The sequence below is a fragment of the Heteronotia binoei genome, chromosome 10 (genome assembly GCF_032191835.1).
Source record: "Heteronotia binoei isolate CCM8104 ecotype False Entrance Well chromosome 10, APGP_CSIRO_Hbin_v1, whole genome shotgun sequence".
In the NCBI taxonomy this organism is placed as follows: Eukaryota; Metazoa; Chordata; class Lepidosauria; order Squamata; family Gekkonidae; genus Heteronotia; species Heteronotia binoei.
The window spans coordinates 6,579,240-6,605,871 of record NC_083232.1 but is presented as its reverse complement, the minus strand read 5'-3'; the positions used below and the strand labels follow the sequence as shown (position 1 = coordinate 6,605,871).

The following is a 26,632-nucleotide window of genomic DNA, read 5'->3' as shown; positions in this document are numbered from 1 at the left end:
AAAAATAAAATAACAATGCTATAATTTGTATGATCATACATAATTACAGAATTCTGTGTTAAGCAGTTTAACTTGATATCCAGATATGCTGGTCATCCTGTTACGCCCATATGGCACTGTTTTTGTTCATGCAATACACTTTATTTTGTTCACTCCACAATTTGCTTTCTAATTCTGACTTTTCCCCGCTAATCACTTAGACGGCAAAATGCGAAAAAAAGCTGCTAAGGCGGTGGAGGAAAGTGCTGCCAAGTCACAGCTGACTTATAGTGACCCCCTGGGGCTTTCAAAGCACAAGATGAGCAGTGGTGTTTTGCCGTTGCCTACTTCTGCTCGTGCCCCTGGTATTTCTTGGAGGACTCCCATCTAAATACTGGCCAGGGCTGACGCTGCTTAGCTTCCAAGCTCTGAGAAGTTCAGGCGAGCCTGTGGCTACCCAGGGCAGGGCACAGGCCAAGGTAGTTTAGGGTATAATTTGCAGCTCAAGTACTGGATATACTTGTTGCTTTGCTTACATTAATTAAAGCATTTCTCTATCTAGAAAGTGCGTATGACACCTCTCTTTGGAGCTAGTTTGGTGTAGTGGTGAAGTGTACGGACTCTTATCTGGGAGAACCGGGTTTGATTCCCCCACTCCTCCACTTGCAGCTGCTGGGATGGCCTTGGGTCAGCCATAGTGGTTAAGTGAGCGGACTCTTATTTGGGAGAACCAGGCTTGATTCCTCCACTCGCAGCTGCTGGAATGGCCTTGGGTCAGCCATAGCTCTGGCAGAGGTTGTCCTTGAAAGGGCAGCTGCTGTGAGAGCCCTCTTGGCCCCACCCACCTCACAGGGTGTCTGTTGTGGGGGAGGAAGAGAAACGAGATTGTAAGCAGCTCTGAGACTCTTTGGAGTGGAGGGCGGGATATAAATCCAATATCTTCATCTACCTCACAGGGTGTCTGTTGTGGGGGAGGAAGGCGAAGGAGATTGTGAGCCCCTCTGAGACTCTTTGGAGTGGAGGGTGGGATATAAATCCAATATCTTCATCTACCTCACAGGTGTCTGTTGTGGGGGAGGAAGGTGAAGGAGATTGTGAGCCCCTCTGAAACTTTTTGGAGTGGAGGGCGGGATATAAATCCAATATCTTCATTTACCTCAAAGGGTGTCTGTTGTGTGGGGAGGAAGGCGAAGGAGATTGTGAGCCCCTCTGAGATTCTTTGGAGTGGAGGGCGGGATATAAATCCAATATCTTCATCTACCTCACAGGTGTCTGTTGTGGGGGAGGAAGGTAAAGGAGATTGTGAGCCACTCTGAGGCTCTTCGGAGTGGAGGGCGGGATATAAATCCAATATCTTCTTCTACCTCACAGGGTGTCTGTTGTGGGGAGGGGGAAGGGAAAGGAGATTGTGAGCCACTCTGAGACTCTTCGGAGTGGAGGGTGGGATATAAATCCAATATCATCATCTTCTCTTTATACGTTTAATATAGCAAACAGTATGATTTTGTATCGTAAGTTATATGTGCTGCATTTTATGTTAAAGCATTAAATATATGTTCAGTAGAAAGGTAAATATTACGTGCATTTCAGTTTTCTCAGACATTTCTGGATTTCCTGGAGGGGGTGGGGAGTCAGTTTTCCATAGTTTCAAAATGTCTCGAAATTTTACTTCTCTTCCACCATTACCAGTTCTTGAAATATCCTACCTGTCTTGTGGAGAGCCAGTTTGGTGTAGCGGTTAAGTGTGCGGACTCTTATCTGGGAGAACCGGGTTTGATTCCCCACTCCTCCACTTGCACCTGCTAGAATGGCCTTGGGTCAGCCATAGCTCTGGCAGAGGTTGTCCTTGAAAGGGCAGCTGCTGTGAGAGCCCTCTCCAGCCCCACCCACCTCACAGGGTGTCTGTTGTGGGGGAGGAAGGGAAAGGAGATTGTGAACCGCTCTGAGATTCTTCGGAGTGGAGGGCGGAATATAAATCCAATATCTTCATCTTCAATATCTTGTAGCCGGCCCAAGGTTGACTCAGCCTTCCATCCTTCCGAGGTCGGTAAAATGAGTCCCCAGCTTGCTGGGGGGAAAGTGTAAAAGACTGGGGAAAGCAATGGCAAACCACCCCGTAAAAAGTCTGCTGTGAAAACGTTGTGAAAGCAACGTCACCCCAGAGTCGGAAACGACTGGTGCTTGCACAGGGGACCTTTCCTTTACCTTGTCTTCTTTATTTGGATTGGTGCACTATGATTTGTCGCATTTTTATTTCCTCCAAAAGAGTTCCAGGAAGCGTGTATGGTCTCTCCTCCCTTTGATCATTTGTACACCTCTGTGAGGTCGATTGTGCTGGGCAAGAATGACTGGTGCGAGGTCACTCAATGGGTTTCATAACGGCCCAAGATCAATCCCCAGTATGATCAGTTAAGCGCTCTCGAGTAGCATGTTTAGGGAGAAAGGAATGTTTGCTTTGAAACCTTAGAGCAAGTGACAGTCAGTGAATTCTGTGCTGCTTTGATTCTGCATAAGGTGACTTAATTTGTTTGTAATTCCAGACCTTCTTACCCTAAAAAAAACTTCCTATAGTTAGTTTGTGACCGGCTGCTTATGGGTATCACTTGAGAAATGGCACATTCTAGTGCTTGAAAACCTGAGCTTGGGGAAGTTCAAATTTCAGCCAGATAATGGTGCCTGCCATCTACAGGTCTCCAAACTCCTGTTATAAAGGAGGGACCAGAGCAGTTGCAAAGCAAAGTTGTGGAGGATAAAGAAGATCGGCGAGCTAATTATCCGTGGCATAATTTGCTTTGCTTCTTGTTTTGAAGGTGGCTGTTCCAGTGGCCTAATGAATGAGGACATCCGTATCCACACGTGGCCCTCTTCGTATTATGTCACCTCCGAGAAGCGATGGGTTCCCGGCAAGCTCACCCTGACACCCATTTCAGTCAGATTTACAGCTGACAAATCCGGAGAGCTCCTGGTCGGCTTCCATCTTTCCAGCATCAGTGAGATCAAGAAGGAGTCTTCCAACTTCATCTTCAGTTCCCTCACTATTTTGGAGAAGAACGCCAAGCACTGGTTCAGTTCCCTTCAGCCCAACCGAAATGTCGTCTTCAACGTCCTCGAACACTTTTGGAGGGAGCAGCTCCTCTCCTCTGAGGGGGCAGGAGCTCAGGCCCTCTCTCCCCAGACATCCAAAGGGAAGGAGCTCACCGGCTTGCTGACGGGATCCCAGAAGCGCCTGGAGGACACGGCTAAAGTGCTGGAGCACCAAGGCGAGCAGTTTGATAACATGATGAAGGGACTGAACAAGATCGAATCGGAAATGGATGTCGCAGATAGGTACGGTTGTGTGAGTGAACTGCGACTCACGCTGATAGTAAGCGGAGTGGGGTGTGGACGTCTGCAAAGAGGTGAGGGCGGACATAGGATATGAGGTCTGGTGGTTCTTCTTCTGTTTCGCTCAGTGTGTCGTTCATTCATGAAAGTCTGCCCAAGCAGTGGTGTCGGCTTTGGGCTTCAAGGCTGTAGAATGCAACTAGGAGAGAAGGGGGAAAATGCATGGTGTTCCAGCAGTAGCCTTAACAGCCCAAACCACACAAATGTTCTTGGAACTCGGAAGCTAAGGAGAGCCAGTGTAGTGTAGTGACTAGAGCAAGGGTGGCCAAACCGGCTCAGGAGCCACATGCGGCTCTTTCGCACATATTGTATAGCTCTTGAAGCCCCCACTGCCCCATCGACCAGCTTGGGGGAAGAAGAAGAAGAAGATATTGGATTTATATCCCGCCCTCCACTCCGAAGAGTCTTAGAGCAGCTCACAATCTCCTTTACCTTTCTCCCCCACAACAGACACCCTGTGAGGTAGATGAAGATATTGGATTTATATCCCGCCCTCCATTCCGAAGAGTCTCAGAGCGGCTCACAATCTCCTTTCCCTTCCTCCCCCACAACAGACACCCTGTGAGGTAGATGAAGATATTGGATTTATATCCCTCCCTCCACTCCGAAGAGTCTCAGAGCGGCTCACAATCTCCTTTACCTTCCTCCCCCACAACAGACACCCTGTGAGGTGGGTGGGGCTGGAGAGGGCTCTCACAGCAGCTGCCCTTTCAAGGACAACCTCTGCCAGAGCTATGGCTGACCCAAGGCCATGATAGCAGGTGCAAGCGGAGGAGTGGGAAATCAAACCCGGTTCTCCCAGATAAGAGTCCACGCACTTAACCACCACACCAAACTGGCTCTCTATTAGAGCTCTGGCTGCCCCAGGGCCATTCCAGCAGGTGCAAGTGGAGGAGTGGGGAATCGAACCCAGTTCCCCCAGATTAGATTCCACGCACTTAACCACCACACCAAACTGGCTCTCTATTAGAGCTCTGGCTGCCCCAGGGCCATCCCAGCAGGTGCAAGTGGAGGAGTGGGGAATCGAACCCAGTTCCCCCAGATTAGATTCCACACACTTAACCACTACACCAAACTGGCTCACCAAACTGGAAGGCATTTGCCTATTTAAATCACTTTGCCAAGCCAGCCAGTGGCTTGGAAAATACCTCTTAGAATTAAAGTTGCTTTCTTTCTTTCTACCTCCCTCCCTCCCCCTTCCATATCACAATTTAGGGCTGGTTTTGGATTGTACTGAAGATTTTATAGGCACTTTGCGCATGTTCAAATGAGAACCTTAAGAACTGGCTAAAAATTACTTACTGGCTCTGGAATATCTACAGACATTCTAATTTTTCTAGGTAAAGGTGTCAGCCGTATACTTGGGAAAGGTTAGTATAGGAACAAAAATGGAAGCAATGAAAGGGGATCTGGTAGTGAGAGCGGCCAAGAAGCCTCACTGTGTTCAGTAAGGTTAAGGGAAATCTGAAAGATTGAGTGTTGTCAGGGCCTTTTTTTTGTAGAAAAAGCTCGGCAGGAACTCATTTGCATATTAGGCCACATCCCTGATGCCAAGCCAGCCGGAACTGCGTTTCTGTGCGTTCCTGCTCAAAAAAGGCCCTGGGTGTTGTCATCACTGATCCTGTGCAAAAAGGTGGGATATGTTTGTGGAGGGCAGAAGGATAAAAACCTGACCAGCCTGATATTTGACTTTGGGTCTCCAGTGTAACAGCAGCAGACAGGGCTGATAGGGGAACCAGTGCTCACCAGAACTATCACGAAAACACTGTTTAGTTTGTGGGGTTATGTTGGGAGATGTTGAAGTAAGGAAAAGATTGTGAGAAGAGATGCAGACTTTGCAAACACAGTAAAGTGTTTTAAGGGGCGCACGGATGTGTGAGTTCCCAAAATGCAGGGCGTAGTGAAAACAGGGTGGTTGTAAGCTTCTGAATTAACTTTTAAGTTAATGAGCTCCAAGTCTGTGAACTGGTTTTTTTTAAAACAATTTTTCTTTGGCCTTCTTTCCATAGCTGCTAGCCACTTGGTTTGAATGCTTTTGCCATTAGAAAAACAGGCTTCTGTCAATATGTCTCGTTTGGTCTTTGTGTAGCCGCTTACGGTTTCCTCTTGTGAACTGATTCTGCACTTGTCAGATTAAATAGAATCCTGCATAAAGAATAGCTTTTAAAGAGTTCTTTTCAAAATAGTTTAAAAAGTTAATGTAGCACCTCAGCGTATTAGAGCTTGGTTTTTCATAGTTGATAGAGATTGGACTCCTTTAGAATAAATCTGAGGAAGAAAAAGAGAGCCTTCTGGGGATTCAGTCCACTTAACCAGTTACTGCAAAGAAGTTAGTTTTATATGTTGTAAGCCGCCCTGAGCCACCTAGTGGGAAGGGCGGGATATAAATCCTAGATAGATAGATAGATAGATAGATAGATAGATAGATAGATAGATAGATAGATAGATAGATAGATAGATAGATAGATAGATAGATAGATAGATAGATAGGTAGGTAGGTAGGTAGGTAGGTAGGTAGGTAGGTCAGTACTGCTCTGTTAGAACATGGTGTTTTAGGGCTTTCATATAGAGGATGGTGTGGAATTGTTTTCTGTGGCCCCGGAAAATAGGACCAGAACCAGTGGGTTGAAATTAAATCAAAAGAGTTTCCGGCTCAACATTAGGAAGAACTTCCTGACCGTTAGAGCGATTCCTCAGTGGAACAGGCTTTCTCGGGAGATGGTGGGCTCTCCTTCCTTGGAGGTTTTTAAACAGAGGCTAGATGGCCATCTGACAGCAATGAAGATCCTGTGAATTTAGGGGGAGGTGTTTGTGAGTTTCCTGCATTGTGCAGGAGGTTGGACTAGAGGTCCCCTAACTCTATGATTCTATGAATTCCAGTTTGGTGTAGTGGTTAGAGGTCCAGTTTTTAGTGGTTAGAGGTCCAGTTTGGTTTAGTGGTTAGAGGTCCTTTCTAACTCTTTGATTCTATGAATTCCAGTTTGGTGTAGTGGTTAGAGGTCCAGTTTGTAGTGGTTAGAGGTCCAGTTTGGTGTAGTGGTTAGAGGTCCCTTCTAACTCTATGATTCTGTGAATTACAGTTTGGTGTAGTGGTTAAGTGTGCGGACTCTTATCTGGGAGAACCGGGTTTGATTCCCCACTCCTCCACTTGCACCTGCTGGAATGGCCTTGGGTCAGCCATAGCTCTGGCAGAGGTTGTCCTTGAAAGGGCAGCTGCTGTGAAAGTCCTCTCAGCCCCACCCACTTCACAGGGTGTCTGTTGTGGGAGAGGAAGGGAAAGGAGATTGTAGGCCGCTCTGAGACTCTGTCCTTGAAAGGGCAGCTGCTGTGAGAGCCCTCTCCAGTCCCACCCACCTCACAGGGTGTCTGTTGTGGGGGAGGAAGGTAAAGGAGATTGTGAGCCGCTCTGAGACTCTTCGGAGTGGAGGGTGGGATATAAATCCAATATCTTCATCTACCTCACAGGGTGTCTGTTGTGGGGCAGGAAGGTAAAGGAGATTGTGAGCCGCTCTGAGACTCTTCGGAGTGGAGGGCGGGATATAAATCCAGTATCTTCTTCTTTATCTTCTAAATACTCATAGTGGTCCACACAACTGATTTTGGGATTGAAGCATGGTGTCTTATAATTCTTAGCAAGGGCACAAAGACTTATCATTAGACTTCCGTCATGTACAGCCCGCTAGATGCATGTGTTACTGTGTGTTCTCTCTTTTAATTTCTTTTGCCTATTTTCTGTGGAGCACATGTGTCATTAGGAGATAGAGGAGGGGTAGAGTGCCAGCTCTTAATTAATTACAGTCACTATGTTTGGATTAGGCTTGAAATAAAGTCTGTGTCCTGTCTTGCAGAAGTGCTCTGTTGCAAGAGGTAGTGGTGGCCACCAAACTTGATACACTCCTGGGGAGAGGTGCTATCAGTAGGTTTTTTTGATGTGAAAGCGGAGTGGAACCCCCATATTCCGAAGCAGTATATCTCTGAGGACTAGAATCTGGAAGCAGACGGCTCTTCTTGTGCCTTTGCAGAAGACTTTGACTACTGATGGAAATAAACTAGGACTACCAGGATTTGGGCCCGATCGAAACAAAAGTAGCTTGCGTGAGAAATAAGGTTCTGAACTTGCTGCTTGTCTTCTCTTGACAGGTTATTGTCAGAACTTGAATCGCCTTCTTGGTGGCCTTTTGGTGGCAGAGTGTTGAAGAGCCCGGTAGACACGAAGCCAAAAGAAGCTCAGTTGGTTACAGATTCCCGAAATAAGGATGGTGTAATATTGCGCATCCCAGTTATTATCACAGAAAGGACCGATTCTAACGTCAAACCTGGCAAACTCACCCTCCTAGCTTCTGGCTTGGAGATCAGCGACTCCAGTTCTCAGATCCTTCACCGCTTTGACAAGAAGGATGTTGATGACGTCAAAATCCACACGCCGTACGAAATCAGCATCCGCCAAAGGTTCATCGGGAAACCGGACGTCAGCTATCGGCTGCTGTCAGCAAAGATGCCGGAAGCCATCCCTATCTTAGAGATGCAGTTCAGCAAGAAAATACAATTCATGGAGGATGCCCTGGGGCTCGTCGGTGCACAGAAGACATCTCCAGAAGCTGCCGGTTCTTCCATTTGGCAAGCAGGTAAAGGGCAGAAGATTGCTGAGTGCTCGCTTGGGATCAGCGCTGTCTCCCCTCCTCCCAAATAAATGCAGTACGTTTAAGGAGACTGTCTGTTTATGAATAATGTAATGCTTTGTTTTTATGGAGTGCTTGCAAATTTTCAGAGGCTCAAAGAGATGAGCTTAGTAAACCTTATAATAGACTTGCAAGGAAATGTCTGCTTTACCTAGGAATATAAGAGAAGCCAGGGCTCTTTTTCTAGCAGAAGCTCCTCTGCATATTAGGCCATGCCCCCCTGCTGTAGCCAATCCTCCTGGAGCTTACAGTAGGCCCTGTACTAAGAGCCCTGTCAGCTCTTGGAGGATTGGCTGCATCAGGGAGGCATGGCCTAATATGCAAAGGATTTCCCGCTGAGTTCCACAGGGGTTCCATACACCCCTGATGTAGCCAATCCTCCTGGAGCTTACAGCAGGCCCTGTATGAAGAGCCCTGTCAGCTCTTGGAGGATTGGCTGCATCAGGGAGGTGTGGCCTAATATGCAAAGGATTTCCCGCTGAGTTCCACAGGAGTTCCATACACCCCTGTTGTAGCCAATCCTGGAGCTTACAGCAGGCCCTTTACTAAGAGCCCTCTTAGCTCTGGGAGGATTGGCTACATCAGGGGGGAGTGGCCTAATATGCAGAGGAGCTCCTGCTAGAAAAAGAGCCCTGACAAAAGCGCCATGTTGGATCAGGCCAATGGCCCGTCCAGTCCAACACTCTGTCACATAGTAGCCTAAACCCCCCCCAAAACCAGGTGCCATCAGGAGGTCCACCAGTGGGGCCAGGACACCGGAAGCCCTCCCACTGTCTTTAAGCTCTTCTCCATTACACCTAGCCTTTCTCTGGGCACGACATTCTTGACTTCTGCCCATCAAATAATAATCTTTAGGGTTTGTAGAATCTTTCGGGCTCAAGTGCCGTGTTCTACTGGAGAAAGTTTTTCTTCCAGACGTTTCGTTCTCAGCTGCGGAGAACATCCTCAGTGGCGTTGCAGCCGGAGCAGGCGCTCTGACCTTCTTGGCTGCTGTGCATTGAGTGGGGCCAGGACTGCTGGAGAGCTGCTATTTCTTCACAAAACAATTGCCCTCTCACCACACCCCCTCCAGCCTAGAAATAGCAGCTCTCCAGCAGTCCTGGCCTCACTCAATGCACAGCAGCCAAGAAGGTCTGAGCGCCTGCTCCGGCTGCAACGCCACTGAGGATGTTCTCCGCAGCTGAGAACGAAACGTCTGGAAGAAAAACTTTCTCCAGTAGAACACGGCACTTGAGCCCGAAAGATTCTACAAACCCTAATGATGATGCCAGCCGTGAAAACCTGAAATTTTTAAATAATTATCTCCTTTTGTCGGTGGGGGGGGGCGGAATGTCACATGTCCCCTTTGACCACAAGTTATGCAAGTTAAATTGCAATTTGCCAGCAGTTCTGCGCAGCATTTGGGCTTAATTCCTGCTGAATATGGTCTGTCTGATGTCCCGTGTATGCCCAATCCCTGGTTATTTGTATCTCTTAAACCCACAATGCATTTGCAAGCCAGCCTCTTAAGAAATAATGTACTTCTGTGCCCTGTGCTAAAATTAGATTTCAGCAGGGATTTAAAATGATCTCTTGTTGACTAGTGGCTGAGGTTGAACAGTTGGAAAAGCTTGTTAATTCCGAAGGAAATAACTCCCAGGCACCTGGCAGGAAAAGTCACCGTAACAGCTCAGAGGAAAAAAACAACCTCCTGGTTGTTAAGTACAGAGTTACATCCAGGCAAACCGGTGTTCAGTTCCTGACACGGCTTAATCGCCACCTGTATAAAAAGTATTTTTGTGGTCCTGTTTTTTGGGGCCCTTCTTATTGCTGCACTCTGCTTTGGAGTCCACGAGTTGACACATTTGATGTCCAACCCCCACCCGCGGTGTTTACCCTCAGGTGGAAACGTCAATAAGTGAAAGCTAGAAGCAGTGGAAACTCTGAGTTGTGCAGTTCTCTCTGAGTTGTGCAGTTCTTTCAACAGTGTTTGCAATAATCTTCCTCGTCTTTCAGTTTGTACATTGTTTGCCACTAGATGGCAGCCAACTCCCATGCCCAATTCTTCATCCTTCTCCGTCCCCAAATCCCCCTTTTTTGGTGAAGAAAATAGTGCATTTTTCAAAAAGCGAGTTAAAGAACAAACTTAAGTGTATTTCATACAATTTGCCTAACTTTCATGGACAGACATCACCAAGCTATTTGTGGTATTGCTTCCCTATCGAGTAGTACAGACATTTTCACACCTCACTCTGATTAGAAACATGTGCATGAACAACACATGTTTGTTTCTTTATAGCTCACCTTTCTTTGCTGAGTCTCGAGGTGGCTCAGTGGTAGAGCATCTGCTTGGGAAGCAGAAGGTCCCAGGTTCAATCCCTGGCATCTCCAACTAAAAAGGGTCCAGGCAGATAGGTGTAAAAAAAGCCTCAGCTTGAGACCCTGGAGAGCCACTGCCAGTCTGAGAAGACAATACTGACTTTGATGGACCAGAGGTCTGATTCAGTATAAGGCAGCTTCATATGTTCTTTAGGGGAGGGACAGTGGCTCAGTAGCAGAGCATCTGCTTGGTAAGCAGGAGGTCCCAGGTTCAACCCCCGGCATCTCCAAAAAAGGGTCCTGGGAAAAAGGCATGAAAAACCTCAGCTTGAGACCCTGGAGAGCTGTTGCCAGTCTGAGAAGACAAGACTGACTTTGATGGACCCAGGGTCTGATTCAGTATAAGGCAGCTTCATATGTTCATATGTTCGAGGTGGATTACAAAATACTTCCCCTTAACTGCTGCAGAGTAGGCGCCGGTAACGTGGTGTGTGGTGGCATTTTTGTGTGTGTTTTCCTCTACATGTTCTAACCAATTGCTCAGTTGTTTCATTTTCTTAAGCTGTTTGATAAACCAAGGGGCAATCGTGGGCAGGGCAAAGGGCACAGGGGAGCAATCGTGTCCACCAGTTGGGTCATACCCTCTTTCCACAGGGTGAGCAGGATTGTGACAGGAGTTCCAACCAGAAAATCCCCAAGCGATGTCAGGAAACCCTCCAGATCTGTCAGCCTCCTGTCCTGAGGAAGACCATCTTAACTAACCCTGTACCCTTGTTTTTCAGATTTCAGGTACCCTTGTATCTAAACTTCAGCAGGTAATGGCAGGGATGGAAAATTCTCCTCTACTAAACCATGGCCCTTGGTAGATTTAAATGACAGCTTACTAAAGCAAATTTTAATTGAATACTTTTTTTAGTCTAATGGCAGCACCTAATAGCTCAGACCAGGGGTGGCCAAACTTGCTTAATGTGAGAGCCACATAGAATAAACATTAGATGCTTGAGAGCCTCAAGACATGAACATCAGATGTTTGAGGGAGGGAGGGAGGAAGGAAGGAAGGAAAATAGATGGGGAAGGAAGGGAGAGGTGGAAAGAAAGCAACTTTAAATGCATTCTCCAAGCCAGGCAGTGGGGGCTTCAAGAGCCACATGTGTGTCCCGTGCTGCAGTTTGGCCACCGCTGGCCCAGCCTATTCCAATAGCAGCCCAGACCAGCCTGATCTCATCAGAGCTTGGCCCTAAGCAGGGCCAGTACATGGATGGGGGACCACCAAGGAGGACTCTGCAGAGGAAAGCAATGGCAGACCACCTCTGCTCATCGCATGCTTTGAAAACCTCACGAGGTGGAACTTCATGGGGTCATTGTGAGTCAGTTGCAACTCAATGCCGTGCTTTACCTTTAAGTCAGCACCAATAACCAGCACATGACTCTAGTATTTTGTGTGAGTATAAATTTTCTAAACGAATAGATGGCCATGTAGACCAACAACATATGAAGCTGCCTTCTACTGAATCAGACCCTTGGTCCATCAAAGTCAGTATTGTCTTCTCAGACTGGCAGCGGCTCTCCAGGGTCTCAAGCGGAGGTTTTTCACGCCTATTTGCCTGGACCCTTTTTTGGAGATGCCAGGGATTGACCCTTGGACCTTCTGCTTCCCAAGCAGATGCTCTGCCACTGAGCCACAGTCCCTCCCTTAAAGTTGCCTTAATTCCTTGTGAACATATGAAGCTGCCTTATACTGAATCAGACCCTCGGTCCATCAAAGTCAGTCTTGTCTACTCAGACCGGCAGCAGCTCTCCAGGGTCTCAACCTGAGGTTTTTCACGCCTACTTGCCTGGACCCTTTTTAGTTGGAGATGCCGGGGATTGAACCTGGGACCTTCTGTTTACCAAGCAGATGCTCAGCCACTGAGCCACAGCCCCATTCATGGCTCTCCAGGGTCTCAAGCTGAGGTTTTTCACGCCTACTTGCCTGGACCCTTTTTTGGAGATGCCGGGGATTGAACCTGGGACCTTCTGCTTCCCAAGCAGATGCTCTACCACTGAGCCACCATCTTTCCCCAACAACACAATGTTGCTTGCATAAAGAGAGAGAAGGACTTGGCCAGTGCCTCTGACTGCCTTTTGTGACTGAACAAGGGTTCATGTCACTTGCTCTAGATATTCTGGCCCTTCTTAGTCCAGTCAAAGAGCTACTTGTACTGGCATCCTTTCCTGAGAGATGCTAACATGAACATAAGAGAAGCCATGTTGGATCAGGCCAATGGCCCATCCAATCCAACACTGTGTCACACAGTGGCCCATATATGTGTGTGTGTGTATATACATACATATGCACACATATATATACACACGCACACATATATATACTGTGGCTAATAGCCACTGATGGACCTCTGTTCCATATTTTTATCCAATCCCCTCTTGAAGCTGGCTATGCTTGTAGCCGCCGCTACCTCCTGTGGCAGTGAATTCCACATGTTAATCCCCCTTTGGGTGAAGGACTTTTATCCGTTTTAACCCGACTGCTCAGCAATTTCATCGAATGCCCACGAGTTCTTGTATTGCGAGAAAGGGAGAAAAGGACCTCTTTCTCTACTTTCTCCATCCCATGCATGGTATTCTTCTAGTGGAGGCCGGTGCCATCAGTCACTTGTAGCCGTTTGGGGTTTTTTTTGCATTATGAAGAAGTCCTTTCCTCGTGGGCAGGTCACACTGCGCTCAGCAGCCTCTGTTACCAGAAGCTCTGCTTATGGAAGACTTTCCGATGACTCTGTCTTGTATGAAGTTAGAGAACTGGTCCACCCCTCACCCCGCCTTGGTAGGGTCTGTTCTAGCTGAGAGTGGCTGTCCAAGGTTCTGTTTCCTCTTAACAAGACATGCCAGGAATTAGGTGCAAAGCATCTGCTCTGCCACTGAGCCACGGGCTGCTATCCCTGCCAGCGCTTTATTCTGTGTGTCGCCGGAGCCGAAGAACAAGAAGAGATTAGATTTATACCCTGCCCTTCACTCGGAGTCTCAGAGTGGCTTACAGTCTCCTTCTCTTCCCCTCCCCTCAACACCCTGAGGGAGGTGGGGCTGAGAGAGCTCTGAGAGAACCGTTTTTGAGAGAACGGCTCTCTGAGAACTGTGACTGACCTCTCAAGGTCACCTAGCTGGCTGCATGTGGAGGAGGAGGGGAATCAAACCCCGTTCTCCAGATTAGAGTCCTCCGTTCTTAACCACTACGCCGCACTGGTTCTCTGAAACCTTAGAAACAAGAGCGGGCAACCTCACTGGTCTTCCTTCCCTTTAGAATAATTTAAGCTTCAGAATTCATCCGTGTGTTGTGCTGTGATAGGATTCAGAACCAACCAACAATAATTTTGATTCTTCACGATGTTGTCCTATAATTAGATTCAGCCGGGTTGGTCTGAAGCAGCAGAACAAAGGTAAAGTCCAGTGGCATCTTTTAAGATGAGCAAAGTTTAATTCATGCACGCGAACGCTTATACCCAGAATAAAACTTGGTTGGTTTTAAAGGTGCTGCTGGACTCAAACTTTGGTCTCGTGTTGTAGTTGTCTGTCAAATGCAGTAACCTCCTGAACTGGGTGCCACTTCACATGAGATCCTTGCTTAAACCTGAACAGGGAGCCACTGTATGTGAGATCCTTGCTTAAACCTGAACAGGGAGCCGCTTTATGTGAGATCCTTGCTTAAACCTGAACAGGGTGCCACTTTGTGCGAGATCCTTGCTTAAACCTGAACAGGGAGCCGCTTTATGTGAGATCCTTGCTTAAACCTGAACAGGGAGCCACCGTATGTGAGATCCTTGCTTAAACCTGAACAGGGAGCCACCGTATGTGAGATCCTTGCTTAAACCTGAACAGGGAGCCGCTTTATGTGAGATCCTTGCTTAAACCTGAACAGGGTGCCACTTTGTGCGAGATCCTTGCTTAAACCTGAACAGGGAGCCACTGTATGTGAGATCCTTGCTTAAACCTGAACAGGGAGCCGCTTTATGTGAGATCCTTGCTTAAACCTGAACAGGGTGCCACTTTATGCGAGATCCTTGCTTAAATCTGAACTGGGAGCCACTTCACATGAGATCCTTGCTTAAATCTGAACTGGGAGCCACCGTACATGAGATCCTTGCTTAAACCAGAACGGGGAGCCGCTTTACATGAGATCCTTGCCTGATCCTCTTTACCTGAGCTTCTGCTCTGGTGAAACCGTGCAGTGTTCTGAGAGAGCATTGAGCAGTGTGGTCTGTGGCTGCCATATTTTCCATCATTTGTCCCATGCCTGCATCTCACTAGTGCAGTATGAGTAGTTTTAAAAATAAATAATAATAATAAGGTTGTGCAGAGTAAGTTGGTTGTTGTTGGAGAAGATCCTGAAAGAGAGCCTCAGGACATGCACAGACAAACAGCAGCCAGTGTGATACAGTCAGAATGCACAGCGTTACACCCGTAGCATTTGCTCGATCTGCTGAGGCACAAATGGGTGGTTTCAGACCCAAGTTTGTGGCAGCATGAGTCTTCCTGTCGCAAAGCAGCCTGTGTCCCAGCTCTGGAGCTAGCGCAGCGATAACCAAATAATTCCAGGGGATTAAGAGTTTGCTGTAATTACTCCTGCGGGGATTTAGAGGTTTGTATTTTTAGCCTCCCCTTTTGTGTCTGCCTTTTGCATTAAGTAACACAATCCACAGCCGTGGGGCAAGCTCTGTCACAGGGCCAGACGCTTTGGCACGGGTCCTTCGAAACCCCGGCCACGCTTCAGTTTCCGACATACTTTTTGGCCTGATGCCCCACAGCTGTCGTCGTGGTGCATTGCGCTGGGCAGTGGCCTATTCCTCTAAAGCCTGCTACCCCTTTTGCTGGTTTACCCCGGGCACGGGGGGAGGAGGGGGCCTTCTAAACATCTCGAGAACGAGAGACACTCGGCGCTAAGCACCCACAACTATCCGTATTGCAAATAATGGCCTTTAATTGCCACCCTGAGTTGGTATCGGATGCCGCAATGGGAGCCAGCGCTTTAAATAAACCACAGGTGGCTCGCCGCTTCGAAAGTCACCGTTCAGCTCGCCCGCTGCCACGTCGACTCGCTCTAGGTGCCTGGGTGTCATCCGGCTTGCATTTTTGTTCCGAGGCTGGTGGGTGATTTCATGTGCAGGTGGTTGCCAAGGGATATGCAGTCTGTTGTTTGTTTGATTGGCGCTGAGAGAAGGAAAAGGGCATCGGCTCTCGGAGGGGGTGGAGTACAGAAAGATTAGGGGCATGAGAAACCAGCGGTAACTTGAAGCTTTTTTTTTTTTTTTTGCCAGCCCCAAATAGAAGGTGCGGGACCATAAGTGGGGAGAAGGCTGTCAACGTGCGGCTTTCCCTGCAGGATTTGTCATTTATTTATTTATTATTTTAAAATTTATATCCTAATTCTCCCACAGCAAATGCAGTCCGAGACAGCTAACCGCAGTGTCGAGTAACAAGGTTTAAAACAGGTTAAATGCCATGCAATAGCTAACAGCGGTGTGGAATGACGTTATTTTTAAGCAGTATAGATCAACAAGAATACAAATAAGTATATTTATTTATTTTGGTTGGCTTATATTCCGCCCTTTCCCGCAGGCAGGCTCAGGGTGGATAACAACGTAGATTACACAACAATTAAACCTTAAAAAGTAAAACCAAAAAATAACGATAAAACCATAAAACAATAATATACATCAGAGATTGCAATTTCAGTTGGGCACATTCTACACATTGATGCTATGGCCCAAGAATACAATAGTACAGGGGTGGCCAACGGTAGCTCTCCAGTTGTTTTCTGCCTACAACTCCCATCAGCCCCAGCCATTGGCCATGCTGGCTAGTGCTGATGGGAGTTGTAGGCAAAAAATATCTGGAGAGCTACTGTTGGACACCCCTGCAGTAGTAGGATGGCGATAATAAGATAGCATCACAGCAAGGGAGGCCTAAACAGGTGGAATAGGACAGGGGCGGCCAACGGTAGCTCTCCAGATGATTTTTGCCTACAACTCCATCAGTCCCAGCCATTGGCCATGCTGGCTGGGGCTGATGGGAGTTGTAGGCAAAAAAACATCTGGAGAGCTACTGTTGGCCACCCCTGGAATAGGACACCCACTGCCTCAACTGAAGGCCAAGTGGAATAGGTCTTACAGGCCCTACGAAACAGTAATAGGTCAGATAGGGCCTGGATCTCTGTAGGGAGCAGATTCCACCAGGTCAGGCCAAGGCTGAAAAGACCCTGGCCTTGGTTGAGGCAAGTCGGAAGTCCTTTGGGCAAGGGATGGTCAGCAGATGTTGCGAAGCAGATTGTAACAACATCTGGGGAGAGATGGTCCTGTAGGTAAGTTGGGTCCCAGGCTGCGTAAGGCTTTAAATTTCTCAAGTACCAGTATCAAAAACTGAAAGGCCCCCCAAAAAATAAACTACAGGTGAGAAGTAACGAGAACTGAACAGAGCGTGCCTGATATAAACAACATCAAGTTAAAAGCCTGTTGAAAAAAATTCACCTGTCCCACAAGTCACCAGTTTCCTCTGACAAGATAGTACTCCTCTTCTTTCCTTGATTTTCCTTCTGTAAGAGTCTCCCCATCATCTTTGCCTTTTTGTGGCCTGAGCCCTTTCCATCTGCGGCGTGTTTTGAAACACAAGAACAGGAACTTGGGAAGTCCTGCAGTCATACCCGCAATGGAGCCTGCTTGCCGTTCACCCAGTGAATTTTAGCACCATGGATACTCCACTTCCGTTCCAGTCTGAATTGTTCAAATCCACCCATACTTTCCCATTCCTCTTACCTGTTCCTGAATTTGTCCCACTAGTCTCGTCTTAACCTTCTTCAGAAATATAAGGCAGAGAACTTGCCATGACTGTTTTCTGCTGGAAGCAAATAAACAACCTAACAGTGAACAACCTAAGCTAAACAACCACAAATACCGGGGACATATAAGTTCATAAACTGCTTATATATTAATGTCACCAAAGCACTATATTGTTATACATTACAAAGTCTAAACAGTCATTACAGGGAAGTTGTAACCACAAGGAAGTACAGCTCCAAAATGGAGACAAATGGAAGTCTTTCTCTAGAAGTCCTTAGCTACGTTCTAAAGCCTGAAAGAACAGTTTTCCAAAGACCACCACACCCAAGAAAACCCGAAGATGGATGCAGATAACATCGAGGTCCTTTTGCCCGATGATCGTTTCGATGTTCTAAATAGAGATCTTTTTCGAGGGCTGGGGATATTCATCTCTAAATATTAATAGCCTGGAACAAGGAAACTTTCACAATTGCAAACAGGTTGAAATTTGCACCTTGTCCAATCATAAACCGGCTTTCTGTTCTGAATGAAACTTGGTTGGTCTCAGTGGTCCATGCTGTCAGATATCTGACAGAGGGAGCTTTGGCTCTTGAAAACTTAAGCTCTAATAATCTGTAAGGTGCTCCTGGATTTGAATCTAGGTGTTTAAAGCAGAAGATTCGCCTCCTGTGTCAAAGATAGGCCCCCACGTGTCAATTCCACTGTTAAACTTTTGTAGATTCTTTAGAGAAGATTGATCCAAGTGGGCAGTCTTGTTGGTCTGAAGCAGCGGAACAAAGTCAGAGTCAAATCTCACCTTTAAGACCAACAAAGTTTTATTCAGAACATAAGCTTTTGTACGCATATGTACTTCTTCAGGTACGTAATCCCCTCTAATCTAATATCTAATCTAATCTAATCTCCCTTCGTTCAAAGAAGTATGCATGCATACGAAAGCTTACATTCTGAATAAAACTTTGTTGGTCTTAAAGATGCAACTTCTGCTTTGTTTTAGAGAAGGCTGTTAAGCTTTTGTAGATTCTTTTGAGAAGATTGATCCTGGCAGGAAGTATTTTTCTTTGCCACTTAGCAACTCCCTTGGTCCTTCAAAGAGCCACTAAAATCTAGCAGTCTGTCTCCAGTAGCAGTCAGGCCTTGTTTGCTTTCAGCGGCTGAGCATGGCTTCTGGAGGTTCTCTTAAGTGCTTTTGAGTCCCCTGAAGTTTGTTCTCTGCAAATATGCCTGTAGTTGATTGTAGTTGATTGGAGCTCCAGCAGGTGGCATAATGCAACCGCCTTTCTTGAGTGAAAAGAAGCAGTTGGAGAACATCCCATCCCATTGGTCTTTTGGAAAACAAAGTTGTTCTCGTGGCATCTTAAAGGTAACACCACTGATGTGGAACTAGCATTTAAAGAAGTAATTCCAGTGCTGGCCTTTTAAAGCAGTAATTCCAGAGGGATAGCTGTGTCCGTCTGGTGTAGCGAAATAAGACAGAAGTCAGGCCGCATCTGTTAACATTAGTCACGAGACGAGATTCTCTGGTGGTGGGATTCTCTGGTTTCTAACCTGGCTTAGATGGAAGCGGTGCAAACTAGTTAAGGGGCTTTCCCCGCAGATCTCGCTTCCTCCGCAACCTGGCCAAGGCTCTGAACCCAGTGGTGAGCAGGCAAAGGGAGGTTCTGCTGAGATTCCCTCTTCCTCAACGCAGCAAGCAGGTTGGAGTTTCCCCATGTCCCAGCATTGTACCCCTCAGTGTCCCCCTGACCCCAGCAGCGTCAGCGAGTGTTAAGTTGGCAGCGGAGTTGTGCAAACTGTAACATAATCAAAACGGAAAGCAACTTGACTCTCACTTTACCAAGAAGATACTATGGAACAGGCTTCCTTGGGAAGTGACGGACTCTCCTCTTTTGGAGGTTTTTAAGCAGAGGCGGTGTGATAGCAGTGCTGATGCTGCGAACTTGGGCAGATCGTGAGACGGAGGGCACGAAGGGCTGCATCAGTGCTTAGTTCTCGTGGCCCTTTCTTACATGCCCAGGGAAATGCTGCTTACTACTTTGTGGTCAGGCAGAAATTTTTCTTCAGGCCAATTTGTCCAGGGATCCTGGAGAGTTTTGGGGGGGGGGGGGGTTTTGCCATCTTCTGGTCATGGAGCAGGGGTTCACTGGGGGCGCAGAGGGAGGTATTTGTCAATTTCCTGCATTGCACAGAGGGTTGGACTAGATGACCCCTAGAGGCTCCTTCCGTTTCTATGATTCTACTGCACACAGGGCTGCCATTTTTGGCAGCAGCTCCTCTTTCTTAAGCATGCCACTGTGCCTGTAGAGTGTGATGAACTGTGCTCCAGAGAACACAGTTCTCTAAAATATGCGATAGCAGAGGAATACACAGCAAAGAACTCAGGCTTCAGCCTTCAATCTCATTTTGTCCTCCTCGCAGCAACAGGCCTCATAGGAAACGTGATGCAAGCTGGATCGATGCCGTCGTCCTCTCAAGGAGCAGGTGGAGGGAACCAGCAAGCTCAGCTGCAGAAGCAAGAGGAGGTGGTTTCTGAATCTGAGGCTCAAGAGCTGAAACGGGTAAGCAAGCAAGGTGCCCCATCAATACCAGATTTCCTAATGCAAAGGTGGACATTACGTTGATACCTTTTGGGCCTGTTTTCCATCTTAACAGCTTACCCTTTTGTATTTCATAAAACGTTGTGGCCACATCTGGATAGTGTGGGTGTGTCTCTCTCCATTGTGTAGTTCTTAGGCTTCTAATGTTCTGGCCACATTTGACACAGGCCTCCATAAATTTGCTTTCAATATATGTCTTCTAGGATTCTATGGCATTATATGAAATCCCAGGCAGAAAGACAGTACCAGGTTTGAATGGCCAGCCCTTCTAAATCTCCTACAAAGCACCAATGGAATGCTGTTGTTTTTCTTCTTGCACAACTCTGCTGAAGGAAGCGGGGGGGGGGGGAGCAGGAAATTGACTCCTACTGCTCACGCAAGGCTACCCCAACCCATGCAGCTGTCTATTCATGTGGGTCCTGTAACTCCAGGTATAATCTTTTCACCTGTTTTTTTGGGGAGGCCACTGTGTGACACTGTGTTGGACTGGAAGGGCCATTGGCCTGATCCAACAGGGCTTCTCTTATGTTCTTATGTGGCACAGAGTGTTGGACTGGTTGGGCCACTGGCCTGATCCAACAGGGCTTCTCTTACGTTCTTATGTGACTCAGAGTGTCGGACTGGAGGGGCCGTTGGCCTGATCCAACAGGGCTTCTCTTATGTTCTTATGTGACACAGAGTGTTGGACTGGATGGGCCACTGGCCTGATCCAACAGGGCTTCTCTTATGTTCTTATGTGACTCAGAGTGTCGGACTGGAGGGGCCGTTGGCCTGATCCAGCAGGGCTTCTCTTATGTTCTTATGTGACACAGAGTGTTGGACTGGATGGGCCACTGGCCTGATCCAGCAGGGCTTCTCTTATGTTCTTATGTGACACAGAATGATGGACTGGATGGGCCATTGGCCTGATCCAGCAGGGCTTCTCTTATGTTCTTATGTGACACAGAGTGTTGGACTGGATGGGCCATTGGCCTGATCCAACATGGCTTCTCTGATGTTCTTATGTGACACAGAATGATGGACTGGATGGGCCATTGGCCTGATCCAGCAGGGCTTCTCTTATGTTCTTATGTGACACAGAATGATGGACTGGATGGGCCATTGGCCTGATCCAACATGGCTTCTCTGATGTTCTTATGTGACACAGAATGATGGACTGGATGGGCCATTGGCCTGATCCAGCAGGGCTTCTCTTATGTTCTTATGTGACACAGAGTGTTGGACTGGAGGGGCAATTGGCATGATCCAGCATGGCTTCTCTTATGTGACACGGAGTGTTGGACTGGATGGGCCATTGGCCTGATCCAACATAGCTTCTCTTATGTCTGGGGCAGTGATGCTCTGTATTCTTGGTGCTTGGGGGGGCAACAGTGGGAGGGCTTCTAGTGTCCTGGCCCCACTGATGGACCTCCCGATAGCACCTGGGTTTTTTGGCCACTGTGTGACACAAGAGTGTTGGACTGGATGAGCCACTGGCCTGATCCAACATGGCTTCTCTTATGTTCTTATGTGACACAGAGTGTTGGACTGGATGGGCCACTGGCCTGATCCAACATGGCTTCTCTTATGTCTGGGGCAGTGATGCTCTGTATTCTTGGTGCTTGGGGGGGCAACAGTGGGAGGGCTTCTAGTGTTCTGGCCCCACTGATGGACCTCCCGATAGCACCTGGGTTTTTTGGCCACTGTGTGACACAAGAGTGTTGGACTGGATGAGCCACTGGCCTGATCCAACATGGCTTCTCTTATGTTCTTATGTGACACAGAGTGTTGGACTGGATGGGCCATTGGCCTGATCCAACATGGCTTCTCTTATGTTCTTATGTCTGGGGCAGTGATGCTCTGTATTCTTGGTGCTTGGGGGGGCAACAGTGGGAGGGCTTCTAGTGTCCTGGCCCCACTGATGGACCTCCCGATAGCACCTGGGTTTTTTGGCCACTGTGTGACACAAGAGTGTTGGACTGGATGAGCCACTGGCCTGATCCAGCATGGCTTCTCTTATGTTCTTATGTGACACAGAGTGTTGGACTGGATGGGCCATTGGCCTGATCCAACATGGCTTCTCTTATGTTCTTATGTCTGGGGCAGTGATGCTCTGTATTCTTGGTTCTTGGGGGGGCAACAGTGGGAGGGCTTCTAGTGTCCTGGCCCCACTGATGGACCTCCCGATAGCACCTGGGTTTTTTGGCCACTGTGTAACACAAGAGTGTTGGACTGGATGGGCTATTGACCTGATTCAACATGGCTTCTCTTATGTTCACGGTTCAAAAGGGACTGCAGGGAGAGAAAAGAATATGAGGCAAGTTGATGTTCTATATTCTATTGGTGCTACCTAAGAGATAAGCCAATGTTTTTTTTTTTTCTAATGTGATACCCAGTTCCGTATACCCTTCTTTTGGGTAATGTCATTGCTAATATTATTATTATTATTTACAAAAAATTTATCTCACCTTTCTGCCCTGAGTAAGGCCACAGAGATGGCTAGCAACTTAAAACATTCATGGCAGAATCACATTTTAAAACATTTAAACAAACCTCAAAAATATATAGAATTGGAAAAGTGCAGGAAAGGGATACTTAAACGATTTAAAAGTGATGGAACATTCACTGTGACGAAAGATTAAAGCGGTTAGAGCTCTTTAGCTTGGACAAACAATTGTGGGGTGACATGATAGAGGTTTACAGAATTATCCATGGGATAGAGAAGGCAGAGATAGAAGTACTTTTCTCTCTTTCTCACAATACAAGAACTCATGGGCACTCAATGAAATTAACGAGAAGTAGACTTAGAAAAGATAAAAAAGAAGTACTTCTTCACCCAAAGAGTAATTAATATGTGGAATTCACTGCCACAGGATGTGGTCGTGGCTACAAGTATAAGAACATAAGAGAAGCCATGTTGGATCAGGCCAATGGCCCATCCAGTCCAACACTCTGTGTCACACAGTGGCCAAAAAAAAATTATATATATATATATATATATATATATATATACACACACACACACACACACATATACACACACATACATATATATACACACTGTGTCTAATAGCCACTGATGGACCTCTGCTCCATATTTTTATCTAACCCCCTCTTGAAGCTGGCTATGCTTGTAGCCTCCTGTGGCAGTGAATTCCACATGTTAATCACCCTTTGGGTGAACATATGAAGCTGCCTTATACTGAATCAGACCCTTGGTCCTTCAAAGTCAGTATTGTCTTCTCAGACCGGCAGTGGCTCTCCAGGGTCACAAGCTGAGGATTTTCACGCCTACTTGCCTGGACCCTTTTTGGAGATGCCAGGGATTGAACCTGGGACCTTCTGCTTACCAAGCAGATGCTCTACCACTTTGCCACTGTCCCTTTTATCCATTTTAACCCGACGGCTCAGCAATTTCATCAAATGCCCACGAGTTCTTGTATTGTGAGAAAGGGAGAAAAGTACTTCTTTCTCTACTTTCTCCATCCCATGTATCATCTTGTCAACCTCTATCATGTCACCCCGCAGTCGACGTTTCTCCAAGCTAAAGAGCCCCAAGCGTTTCAACCTTTCTTCATAGGGAAAGTTTTCCAACCCTTTAATCATTCTAGTTGCCCTTTTCTGCCCTTTTTCCAATGCTATAATATCCTTTTTGAGGGGCGGTGACTAGAATTGTACACAGTATTCCAAATGATTAACATGTGGAATTCACTGCCACAGGAGGTGGTGGCGGCCACAAGCATAGCCACCTTCAAGAGGAGGTTAGATAAAAATATGGAGCAGAGGTCCATCAGTGGCTATTAGCCACAGTGTGTGTGTGTGTGTGTATATATATATATATATATATATATATATATTTGGCCGCTGTGTGACACAGAATGTTGGACTGGATGGGCATTGGCCTGATCTAACATGGCTTCTCTTATGTTCTTATGAAACCGCACCATCAATTTATACAGGGGCATTATGATACTGGCTGATTTGTTTTCAGTTCCTTTCCTAATAGTTCCCAGCATGGCGTTGGCCTTTTTTATTGCAATCGCACACTGTCGTGACATTTTCAGTGAGTTATCTACCATGACCCCAAGATCTCTCTCTTGGTCAGTCTCTGCCAGTTCACACCCCATCAACTTGTATTTGCAGCTGGGATTCTTGGCCCCGATGTGCATTACTTTGCACTTGGCCACATTGAACCTCATCTGCCACGTTGACACCCACTCACCCAGCCTCAACAGATCCCTTTGGAGTGCCTCACAATCCTCTCTGGTTCTCACCACCCTGAATAATTTAGTGTCATCCGCAAACTTGGCCACTTCACTCCTTACTCCCAACTCCAAATCATTTATGAACAAGTTAAAGAGCATGGGACCCAGTACTGAGCCCTGTGGCACCCCACTGCTTACTGTCCTCCACTGCGAAGACTGCCCAAGTATAGTCAGCTTCAAGAAGGGATTGGAGAAACGTATGGAGCAGAGGCCCATCAGTGGCTATTAGCTAAAAGGCACAGATGGAACACTCTGTCTGGGATAGTGATGCTCTATATTCTTGGTGCTTTGGGGGGTGGTAACAGTAGGAGAGCTTCTGGAGTTCTGGCCCCACTGGTGGAACTCCTGATGGCTCCTGGGTTTTGGCCACTATGTGACATAGAGTGTTGGGCCGGATGGACCATGATCCAACATGACTTCCCTTTTGTTCTTAGATATTTGCTACAAAACCTCTTCTGCTCATAAGACCTTCCATCAGTTCCTACAACCTCCCTTTCTTCAGCTTCAGAACATGAAGTCTGACTTCACTGATGAAGGTGTCACAGTGCAGACCCAACAAAACTGCACGCGGCATGAATTCACGAGTCTGGATTCTGTTGCCTTTCACGGGCTCGAAACAGCTGTATGTTTGCTTATGTTTCCAGTGGCACCCAGAAACCTGGCTATGATGCTCTCAGAATGCAGTCTTCTTCATTCACTAGAGTAAAAGCATAGCCAATGTATTAGATTGTGGATGCAGGCAGCATTCAGCTGCAGCAAAAAAATGTCACGGTTTATTTAGAGTGTTGCCCTTGCCAAGTTAGCTAATCTGTTCTAATTTTAAAATGGCTCCGTGCCCTTCACTGGTGGAAGACAAGCAAGGGTGGTAACAACTGGGGCTCAGGAGATACTGGAGGGGGAGAACACTGGAAGTACCGCTTCCTTTTTTTTTTTTTTGCTAGACTCCCAGCCCATTTTTCAACTTGCTTTTGCAAATACAGAGTCAAAACGAGTGGGGCTGCTGTTCCCCTTTAAGGAGCAAGTCGGTAGCCAGGGTGGAGGAGTTGCTGGATCAGGGCCTACTGCTAGATAAGCAAGTGGCAGCAGTGTTCGGGGTTGCCTTTTAGCCTCTGCGGACTTTGCTGCACGGGAAAGATCTGGCCGTTATGGTGCATCCCCCTGGAAACATCTAGGTTAGATGATTGGCATGCGTGCTGCGTGGGCAGCCCATTGGAAACTTGGGAAAGTATTTGAAAGGTTTGTTTGGTACAGACTGCTGCAGCCAGAATGTTAGAACGTCATAAGAGAAGCCATGTTGGATCGGGCCTAGTGGCCCATCCAGTCCAACGCTCTTGCGTAGCACATTGGCCAAAGCCCAGGTGCCGTCAGGAGATCCACCAGCAGTGCCAGAACTCCAGAAGCCCCCCAAGCACCAAGAATATAGAACATCACTGCCCCAGACGTAAAAACATGAGAGAAACCATGTTGTATCAGGTCAATGGCCCATCCAGTCCAGCACTCTGTGTCACACAGCGGCCAAAAAACCAGGTGCCATCAGGAGGTTCACCAGTGGGGCCAAGACACTAGAAGTCCTCCCACTGTTGCCCCTCCCAAGTACCAAGAATACAGAGCACCACTGCCCCAGACATAAGAACATAAGAGAAGCCATATTGGATCAGGCCAATGGCCCATCCAGTCCAACACTGGGTCACATAAGAGAAGCCATGTTGGATCAGGCCAATGGCCCATCCAACTCTCTGTGTCACACAGTGGCCAAAAAACCCAGATGCCATCAGGAGATCTGCCAGCAGGGCCAGAACTCCAGAAGTCCTCCCCCCATCCCCAAGCACCAATATAGAATATAGAACATCACTGCCCCAGACATAAGAACATGAGAGAAGCCATGTTGGATCAGGTCAATGACCCATCCATTCCAACACTGTGTCACACAGCAGCCAAAGGCCAGGTGCCATCAGGAGGTCCACCGGCAGGGCCAGAACTCCAGAAGCCCCCCAAGCACCAAGAATATAGAACATCACTGCCCCAGACATAAGAACATGAGAGAAGCCATGTTGGATCAGGCCAGTGGCCCATCCAGTCCAACACTCTGTGTCACACAGCAGCCAAAACCCAGATGCCATCAGGAGGTCCACCAGCAGCGCCAGAACTTCAGAAGCCCTCCTACTGTGGCTCCCAAGAACCAGGAAAACAGAGCATCACTGCCCCCAGCATCATGTTCCTTATATACATTCTGCTAAAGAGCCTAATGGTAGACTGTTTTTACCCTCACAGCATCCTTATAAAGTTGGCTAGGCAGAAAGAGAGTGTCCAGCTCAGGATCACCTAGTGAGCTTCATGGTTGAACAAAGGTTGTAATGCAGGTCGTCCTAGTCCTGACCCAGCGCTGTCACCCTTACCCCACAGTGCCTCCTGCTAGCATCTGCATGTGGAGCTGTTGATGGCAGCACAGTTGGTGAGAGGCTCCCCATGTCGATAGGCTTCCCCTAGCTTTGGTCCACCTCCTGGGTGTTTTTAAACAGAAAGTGAGATTGCAGAAACTAATTGCCTTTGGAGGTAACCCTCATGACACTCTGCGGGGGAGCTGGCTGTAAATTTTTCAGTACAGTGGAGGAGGAACTCGCCAAAAGGCC

The 26,632-nt window shown here is 47.4% G+C and overlaps 1 protein-coding gene across 1 annotated transcript in view; it reads left to right on the top strand.

The window, feature by feature from the left end:
* The window catches only part of SNAP47 (synaptosome associated protein 47), a 51,516-nt gene that overhangs the window by 14,644 nt on the left and 10,240 nt on the right, over positions 1 to 26,632 (top strand). The window contains exons 2-4 of the mRNA XM_060247923.1: positions 2,790 to 3,306; positions 7,504 to 7,988; positions 19,580 to 19,719. Of these exons, the coding sequence (XP_060103906.1) occupies positions 2,790 to 3,306; positions 7,504 to 7,988; positions 19,580 to 19,719 (1,142 nt within the window). The remainder of the gene's footprint in view (positions 1 to 2,789; positions 3,307 to 7,503; positions 7,989 to 19,579; positions 19,720 to 26,632) is intronic.